This window comes from Saccostrea cucullata, unplaced genomic scaffold, assembly GCF_032062105.1.
Source record: "Saccostrea cucullata isolate Sc308-1 unplaced genomic scaffold, CSIRO_AGI_Scuc_v1 ctg9211, whole genome shotgun sequence".
Taxonomy (NCBI): domain Eukaryota; kingdom Metazoa; phylum Mollusca; class Bivalvia; order Ostreida; family Ostreidae; genus Saccostrea; species Saccostrea cuccullata.
In genome coordinates, this window is record NW_026925558.1 from 13,715 (window position 1) to 24,031 (window position 10,317).

The 10,317-nt window shown below is 33.8% G+C and overlaps 2 protein-coding genes across 2 annotated transcripts; both read left to right on the forward strand.

Moving 5' to 3' along the window:
- Positions 1–410: 410 nt before the first annotated feature.
- LOC134269212 (uncharacterized) lies at positions 411–1,055 on the forward strand. Its single transcript, XM_062751431.1, has one exon. It carries the CDS (start codon positions 411–413, stop codon positions 1,053–1,055), a length of 645 nt encoding a protein of 214 aa, XP_062607415.1.
- Positions 1,056–6,804: 5,749 nt separating this feature from the next.
- On the forward strand, positions 6,805–8,466 carry LOC134269213 (uncharacterized). Its single transcript, XM_062751432.1, has one exon. It carries the CDS (start codon positions 6,805–6,807, stop codon positions 8,464–8,466), a length of 1,662 nt encoding a protein of 553 aa, XP_062607416.1.
- The last annotated feature ends 1,851 nt before the right edge of the window (positions 8,467–10,317 follow it).

Here is a 10,317-nt window from a genome sequence, read left to right on the forward strand (position 1 = left end):
AAGGTCTACCCCAAAAATAAGGATGAACGTTAGAGACTGTGCAGCTGACAAAAGTGAAAAAAATGTAAACAAAGGCTAGCCTAGTTTCTATCGGTATATATTCTCTACGTACACAGGTTGAATCAATAGCTAAAAAAACTATATGAAATACTTGTTTACATTGTTTACATTTTAAATAAAATAATACGATTTATTTCCTTTTGAAATAAATCCAATTATTATAGCGATGGTTAATACTATGTCTCAGATCCGCGCCATGGATTTGTGCGCGTAATGCCCTGCCATAGATGACGTTATTGTTGTTAAATTTTGACGTCACAATATTTGTAACAGTTGGATTGAGAGGTGGGTGGTGTTTGTTTCTTAGCTTAAAAGTCATTTGTTTGGACAACATTTCCCCTTCATGTTCTATGCCTCAGAGCATAACCAGTGTAAATGATGATCTAGGTATGCATGTTACTCAGTCAGTTAAACAAAAAATCATGAAAGGGGAGTTTGTAGAATTGCATACACTTTTGAATAAGCAAACAGATATTGATGCACAGGAGAGTAGAGTTCTATTTACAAATGGTCAACTCACATTAAAACCTGCAAATACAATCAAAATTACAACAATTGACACTTGGCTGGATGCATTTTTTATTTATATGAGTATTTATTTGTCAGCACATATTGATCAAACTCACAGCCTTATCAAATATATCGCTAATGTCAAAGTCGGTGCCAGTCGGGTTTCTGGTGGATTAGGTTGGAGAGAATACGACCGACAATTTCGACTGAAAAGAGCCAAAGATAACAGTATTTCCTGGGACAAAATCGACCCAGAGCTTTGGCTTCTTTACATAACCCCAAATACTAACTCAGTATATAAAAATTCTCAGGTCAGCTCAAAATTTTGTTATGAATACAACAACAAAGGCTCTTGTCGCATGCAAAATTGTCAATATCAACATCAGTGTTTAAAGTGTCAAAACAAACATCCTGCAATTCATTGTCCTGATAAACAAGCTGCACAGAGGACATCGTCCTCTAGGGCTTTTCAAGCCCCCTTCTAAAATTTTCGTCAGCCTGCAGCAAATACGTATTCAACAGGCCCCTTTCGTAAGAACAGGTTTAACACCAATTAACTTGAATAATATGTGTCCTTATCTGTCAATTTTTCGTAATCAAACTGTAGCTAATGAATTAAAGAACGGGTTTGAATTAGGTTTTTATCTACATTATGAAGGCCCAAGAGTGTCAACAACCGGTAAAAATTTAGTTTCTGTGTACGATCACCCAAAAGAGGTAAAAGAAAAAATTGACAAAGAAATTTCTTTGGGTCGAATAGCAGGTCCCTTCAATCATGAAGCTTTGTCCAATTTAAGGCTATCACCTATTGGAGTAGTGGCAAAAAAGGATGGGGGTTGGCGTCTCATTCACCACCTTTCATATCCTTCTAATTTTAGTGTTAATGATTTCATAGACCCCGAAGCTTGTTCTGTTCAATACACTTCTTTTGACGAGGTTTTAGACATGGTAGGGTCACTGGGAAAAGGGGCTTATCTGGGAAAAATGGATGTGAAATCAGCTTTTAGATTACTTCCGGTTCACCCTTCTGACCATCAATTACTTGGTTTCAAGTTTAACGATCAATATTTTTACGATATGTGTCTACCAATGGGTTGTTCAATTAGTTGTGCTTTATGGGAAAAGTTTGCACATTTTATTCAGTGGGTAGTAGAAGTAAAAACTGGAGTTCACACTCTAAACCATTACTTAGATGACTTCATATTTGCTGGGTACACGTTAGAAACATGTAACCTGTTGATGTTATCATTCAAAAATACCTGCTCTGCTTTTGGCATCCCTCTTGCAGAAGAGAAAACAGAGGGCCCAAAATCGGTACTTACACTCCTGGGTATAGAAATTGATACAGATAAGATGGTTATTCGAATTCCTGAAGAAAAAATTATCGAGCTGGAGAAATCACTGCTTGATATGTTACAAAAAACAAAAGTTACGCTGAGAGAATTACAATCTTTGGTAGGTTCTCTAAATTTTTGTGCTAAAGCTATTCCATCTGTTAGAGCCTTTAATAGAAGATTTTGTGATGCTATGTGTGGAATAAAATACCCAAGTCATTTCATTAGGGTAACAAAGGGAATGAAATATGACCTTCTTGTGTGGTTAGATTTCATACACAGTTTAATGGCAGTTTAAATTTCATGACTGTTAATTGGTTGTCTAATGACCAACTTCATCTCTACACTGATAGTACAGGAAATCAACATTTAGGTTGCGGCTTTTACCTTCATGGGCAATGGGCATATTTTGGTTGGCCAGATAGCTGGAAGAATCTAGACATTATGTTAGACATTACATTTTTAGAGTTAGTGCCAATTGTCCTTGCAATTTTCTTATTTAAGAATGAATTTCTCGACAAGAAAATAATGCTGCACACTGACAACAAAGCTTTAGTTTCCATTTTAAACAAAAAATCATCAAAATCTCCTCGAGTTATGGAATTGGTTAGGCCATTGGTTTTACATTCCATGGTAAACAATTTTTACTTTAAAGCTTGTCATATAGATGGTTATAATAACGCTATAGCTGATTCTATTTCTCGCAAACAGTGGACCAGGTTTCGAGTTCTTGCTCCCAACTCCAATCAAGATCCGTCACCTATTCCAGAAGATTTTGTAAAACTGATCTTGGAACTGAAATTAAACGCTTGGCACTTAATTCAATATCAGTAAATACAAGGCAAACTTATTCCACTAGTCTCAAAAGCTTTGAGCAATTTAGAATTTTGTATGAACTTTGTACTGTTTGGCCCCCACCTGTTCCACACATTTGTATGTTTATTGCTCATTTATCCCTACAAGGTTTGGCTCATTCTACTATTTCATCCTATATATCAGGAATAAGTTTCAAATGTAAAATATTGGGTTTCTGTGACAATACAAAAAACTTTCTAATAAGAAAATTATTGGAAGGAATCAAAAGGTCAAACCGTTCCAAAGATTGTAGACTTCCTATTACAAAACACATTCTTGAGAAACTTATAAAAGCAACAAATTTAGTTTGTTCGTCGAATTTCGAGGCCATTCTTTTTTCAACGGCATTTTCGGTAGCCTATCATGCTTTTCTAAGAATCGGTGAATTTAGCTTTAGTAGTTCAAATCAAGCAAATCAAATTATTTCTATTGAACATGTAAAATTTAGAAAAAATGAAACTTCTGGGGAAATTTTTGTAGAGCTTAGAGTTCCTTTCTCAAAAACTGACCAACTTGGGAAAGGAACATCCGTTTGTTTGATTCAAACAAAGAATTCTATCTGTCCAGTTGACTGGTTGAAAAGGTACATTACCATGAGGCCAAAATTTGAAGGTCAATTATTTAAACATATGGATGGTAGTCCTCTAACAAGGTTTCAATTCTGTTCAGTATTAAACAAGTCCCTCGAAATAGCCGGTCTTCCAAACTCCAAGTACAAATCTCATTCTTTCCGTATTGGCTCCGCGTCAGATAGTTTCTCTTCCGGTTAGTCAGAAACAGAAATAAAAAAGCAAGGTAGATGGAGTTCAGATGCCTTCAAAAGGTATATTATGATTTAGTATGTTCTTGTTTGATTTTTTCATATTTTTATATAGGAGATGAAAAGGTTATTTGGATTATTGGTTCTTCTATTATTAAATGGGCATTCTACTATGCAGAAAAATCCTTTGATGGTGTGGACTTAGGTTTAAAACGAAGAAATTACAGAATTTTTTGGCTGGGAAAGGGGGGTATGAAATGGTTTGACCTTATTCCAAAAATAAAACTTTTGTTACGTTATGAATCACCTCCAGAAATTTTAATTATTTACTGGGGAGGGAATGATATAGGTAAAATTCCATTGATGCAAATACGGTCCAATATGTGTTCAACACTGAAAAAGCTTGGGGAACTACTACCCAACACTACCCAACACAATTTCATGGCGTTTTAGTTCAAACTCAAAATCTCAAAATCTTGCTACTGTTAGACTCAATAATTTTATGAATCACTTAGTTACTGTCAATGGTGGATTCTTTATCATATACCCAGAGATTACTTGGGATTCAAATGAAATGTTTAATATTGATGGAGTTCCCCTGTCCTACATTGGTAATTGTTTCTTGCTATATAACTTACAAAGGGCTTTGCAAGAATATGTTTTTCAATGAAAGGTTAAATGTGTGTTTTAAGTTTCAAGATGTGGTCACGCCTACAGATATTTTGCGTCTCTCATTCCACCTAACTTCGTTGGCGGTGGTTGTCATTTTCAACGGACAACCATTTGGCGGTTTTTCGAGACGCCTTCCATGATACAATTATTTTCACAACTTCTGCTGAGTATCTGCTAACCCAGTACCAGCTTGAATGTTGTCAGTATTCAAATCTTCAGGACTTTACAAGGATAAGGATATAAAGTTTATAAGGATAAGGATATAAGGTTTATAAGGATAAGGTTTATAAGGATAAGGATATAAGGTTTATAAGGATAAGGTTTATAAGGAGTTATGTTATAACGATTAATAAAATATATATTGTATTATGTAGGTCGTGGCCACAATCGCCAAATCAAAAATAAATGATTTTAAGAAGTTATATTTGTCTTCATCGTCTTTAATAATACGATTTATTTCCTTTTGAAATAAATCCAATTATTATAGCGATGGTTAATACTATGTCTCAGATCCGAGCCATGGATTTGTGCGCGTAATGCCCTGCCATAGATGACGTTATTGTTGTTAAATTTTGACGTCACAATATTTGTTACAGTTGGATTGAGAGGTGGGTGGTGTTTGTTTCTTAGCTTAAAAATCCCACCCTCCCATTCCCCTTATTTATAACATTAAGTATATGTATATGTATATGATTTATATGCATTTGTCAAGTTAATCTATTTTGCCAGTGCATTTTCTGCCGTAGTTTTCTATATATTTTCAGGCAACCTTGAACTGTGTCATGTGAAATGTGAGAGACATTAGTTGGGACAGTTACACTTGTGATAGAAATTCCATTCGTCACGGCCTGCATATAAAGAGATGTGAAGGAGAGTCACTGCGGTTTTTCGAGACACCTTCCATGATACAATTATTTTCACAACTTCTGCTGAGTATCTGCTAACCCAGTACCAGCTTGAATGTTGTCAGTATTCAAATCTTCAGGACTTTATAAGGATAAGGATACAATGTTTATAAGAATAAGGATATAAAGTTTTTAAGGATAAGGATATAAGGTTTATAAGGATAAGGTTTATAAGGATAAGGATATAAGGTTTATAAGGATAAGGTTTATAAAGAGTTATGATATATTAATAAAATATATATTGTATTATGTATAGGTCGTGGCCACAATCGCAAAATCAAAAATAAATGGTTTTAAGAAGTTATATTTGTCTTCATCGTCTTTAATAATTATAATTTTACTTGCTTATTTTTTTTATTTTTATACATGAAAATCAAGTAGAGTCATTTTTATAATATATGAACCGATAGGTATTATTGCGCGTTGTGATTAGGTCACATATTGACCTCGGACCTCTGACAAACTTCATACGGAATTGATTGATTGATTGTATACTGTTTAACGTCCCTCTCCAGAATATTTCACTGGAGACGTCACCATTGCCGGTGAAGGGCTGCAAATTTAGGCCTATGCTTGGCACTTACAGCCTTTGAGCAGGGAGGCATCTTTATCGTACCACACCTGCTGTGATACGGGGCCTCGGTTAATACGGTCTTATCCGAAGGACCGCCCCATTTAGTCACCTTTTCGACAAGCATGGGGGTACTGAGGACCTATTCTAACCCGGATCCTCACGGAGGAAGATATTTATTCTCTGTATGTTTATAAAATGGAAAGATACCACATGTATATATTTGCAATTGAATATGTTCCATCGTGACTATACTGGCCAAGTTAAACTCAGTGTCCATCACGGAAGTCAGCACAATATAATTGTCAGACATTTATTGAATGTGTTCTCGGGAATAATGCCTTTTGTTGACTCCTCTAAATAGGTATGCTAAGTTAAGTAATCGCGATATCAAGTATTCAAGTATTAAAACAATTTCAATAAAATAGCACAAATGAGCCATCAAAGCTCTTTAAATAATGATCGACTTTAATCAGATAAAACTGTTTAAAACGAGACGATTGCATATAAAGACATTTGTAGTCACAATGCTTTTAATTTAATTGCATTTGTCACCAATAAGTTATCATATATCAGCAGTTTGACAGACAGGCATCACAATCTTAGACTATAGAATAACAAAACTTCATGTATGATTTTCAATATATGAGGAAATTTATAGTCACGATTTTCATCAAGTTCATGTAGTGTGGTCAACCATAAAGTTGTTTTACTGAATAGATGTTATCATGTTTAGTCAAAGGGGCACCTAGTTAAGCAAAGCTTTTTGAATATTAGTCTTTGTTATTCACAGATTTTTAAATCACGAGACCTACCAGCAGGTCTAAAAAGAGGACCAGAAAGTAGAATACGTGTTTCTGTTTACAAAGAGTAGTTAGGGAGCCATATTGATTTTACAGGTAAATCTTCATATTTTTAGCTAATTTAAAACATTTTAGATAACATAATTATAAAAGTGTATTCAACAAAATAGAAAATCAGATGACGATTCTTTAGTTTCAAAATGTGTAAAACAAACATTAATTCTTCGATTTAAATTCTCGTATAAACTTTACAGTCACGGCATGAAAACATTCTCCAGTATGTTTTATATCTTAGCCGGGTCATCTGGTTAAATAAGTGATCGAAACCCAAGTAATGGACCCGCTGGACAGAGCTCAAGTACTCCTCCTCTGTGACCTGTGTCAAAGAGCTGCAGTACAGAGTCATTGTGAACTTTGTCAGATTAATCTGTGTAAGGCCTGTGTTGGGGAGCATCTTTCTGATTCATATAAAAGACATAATATTGTTCTTTACAAACACAGAACTTCTACTTCTAGCTACCCAAAATGTTCAAACCATTTGGAAAAATATTGTGAACTTTCCTGCGAGAAATGTGACATCCATGTCTGTTCTAGCTGTATCTCATCTGGAAAACATCATGGACATAAGATAAAAGATATTCTGCGAACACCACGCTCTAAAAAAGAATATTTAAGAAAGGATTTAAAAGAGTTTGAACAAAGACTATACCCTACTTATAAGAAAATTGCTAGAGATTTAAACTTAGAGAAAAATAAAGTTGAAAAACATTACAAGAAGCTACTATCAGCTGTCGATATACAGGAAGAAGACTGGTACAGACAAATTAAATTCATCGTCAAGCAACAAAAATCTGATATTCATGAGATGAAAAGAAAACACTTGGCTTCTTTAAATGAAGAGGAAAGAGAAGTGGAGAATAAAATTTTACAAATAAAGTTGTGCAGATTTTATCTAATAAATGAACTGGACTCTGATGATGCCTTGCTAACTTCTGATTACATATACCGGAATTCTGAATTCAGAGTTTTACCTCATAAACTCAACATTTTATATCCAAATTTCTATCCTCATCAGATCAACACAGAACAGTTCTATCAAATGTTTGGATTTCTGTCATCATTATCCATTACAACAGAAGAACATGGCTACACAATGAAGACACTTGAGGCCGCTTCTTTCCCTCCAATCAAACCACTGCTTGATGAACCAGAGCTCATCACAACCATAGACACTGGATATGATTGTCTTTACAGTGTTTCCTGTTTCAGTGATGAAGAAATCTGGACATGTGGAGAAGACAAACTCATCAAACTCTACGAACTTCAAGGCAATCTTCTGAGGTCAATTAAAGCCAAGTCAGCATGTGACATAGCAGTGACCTGGAAAGGAGAACTCGTTTATACTGACTACATGAAAAGAACAGTGAACATAGTGGAGAACGACCAGATACAGGAAGTGATCAGACTACAAGGTTGGACACCTTACAAAATCTTTTGTACCTCTTCTGGTGACCTCCTGGTTACTATGATTAAAGATTATTTTGAACAGTCAAAGGTTGTTCGTTTCTTTCAGTCCACAGAAATACAAACCATTCAGTTTGATCTTGATGGTAAACCTCTGTATTCATCCAAACATTACATAAAAGACATTTGTGAGAACAGGAACCTGGATATCTGCGTGGCTGACTATGAAGCCAGAGCGGTAGTGGTTGTTAATCAGATAGGAAAATTAAGATTTAAATACTCTGGTCCTCCCTCTACTACCAAAGGATCATTTTATCCGCGTGGCATTGCAACAGACAGCCAGAGTCAGATCCTGACAGCAGACTGTTACAACAACTGTATCCACATTCTTGATCAGGACGGACAGTTCCTCCGTTATATTGATAACTATGTTCTCAATGACCCGTGTGGTTTATGTGTAGACACCATAGACAACCTCTTTGTAGCCGAGTTACGAGGAGGTAAAGTTCAGAAAATTAGATACCTAAAATGATTTATAAAACACTAGTGAAAATTTAGTGCAAGCAACTGTATATTTTTCACTGATGACAGATTTAAAGATTTAACTGACATTAAATTACAGAATTATGCCGAAAAGAAATACTTCCAAATCTAGCAATTAGTTTCGAAGCAGAAGTGGAATATGAACATCCTTTTAATCGAAACAGGTTAAATGTCATTGTTCAGCAATTTCTTCTGACATGTATTAAAGCAACATTGTAATACCTGTTATGCTATGCTAAAGATATTTTACTATCGTTACTTATTATTTGAATTTTTTTTTGTGTATGTAATTGAAACGTAATTTTGATATCTTTTGTACTTTTATAACGTTTCATACTACGGCCTGTTTCCATTTACATCAAGGATGAATTAGCACTGGTAAAATTATTTATCATCATTTTTGAAGGAAAATTGTTCTTTTCACTCCATATGTATAAAGCTATTAAATACAAAAGACTATTTCAAAATAAAGTCTGAAACATGTCTATCAGTTATAGCACACATAAAAATCTAAAGTAAATCGTTTGGTAAATCATTTTCAATATTTGACATATTTTCTCTTAGCAAGATTTTTACTTTATCAATATTGTCTGAGTTAGTTGCCAAGATGCTTTTAGTTGTAGATATGCATATTTTATATGAAGAATTATTTACACAACTTTCAATATATAGATAAATCACGGTTAATATCAATTCCTTACCATTACTTTTATGCCTCGGATTTCTTTTTAGCATTGGATTCGATGCCATCTGAAGTTTTAAAACTTTCAATCAAAAGTGAGATCGGACAGGGTTTGTAAACTTGATTTTGTTTTTAATCAGTGAACACGAATCATTTCTTTCATTTGACTTAAATCATGATTTGAATGAATAATGCATTAAAGATGTTTTCATAAAATATTTAAACGCTTGCTTGTTGTCTGTTTTATTTTAAAATGCCAGAAACGTTTAATGCACACCGAAGATCCCCTTATTTTAAGGCTGCTATTAATTTACTGAAAAGGAAAATATAATTTTTTATAAAAACTAGAATAATTACTTTACTTTGAATATAGTTTACGGGCTTCACATTATACCTAGTTGTGTTTACCTACAGGACAAAGTATGAACTATGTAACAGGCGTTTAGGATTTTATTTTCAATATTTATTAATTTAGAAGTATAGATAATAAAAAAAACTGGCATATAAACATGTATGACATAAAGAACTTTATTCGGTAATAACCAATATTTGCCCTCCAAATCAAAGTTTGATGGAGATATATTTCATAAAGTTCTTAAACAGGAAAGTATATGCTCACTTCAAAGCACTGGATATTTTCATTAGAAATGACGTCATATGTTCGCAATGACGTCACAAACATGACGTAAATTTAAGTTTTTTTTATGAATTTTACAGAAAAGTATACATATTTCGTCGATATTTTGTCACCGAGCGCATGCGTGTTCAGGATCAATATTTTGATATAATGTGTAGATTGATAATATCAATGAAATATGCCAATATTATTGTTCCTGAGCAATCTTGCGCTCTTTAAATTTTAAAGCTAAAATTGTTTAAATCTTGTCCATTTTGTCCTCTTTCTGAAAAAGGATATAAAATCGGACTAGTTTGTGTCGTCATAAAACCAAAAATTATGAATACAATGCTTTGAAACTATAATATTTTCTGTTTATTTATATTTCTCATACAATTTATTGAATTCAGCACATTTCAGGAAGTTTTCAAAATTTCACTTTTGTGGGGGCAAATATATGCAATATACCGCATATAGTTCTTTGATAAATAACTAGCACATATTGATTTTCAATTCAGCACCATTTTGTTATTAGAAATCTT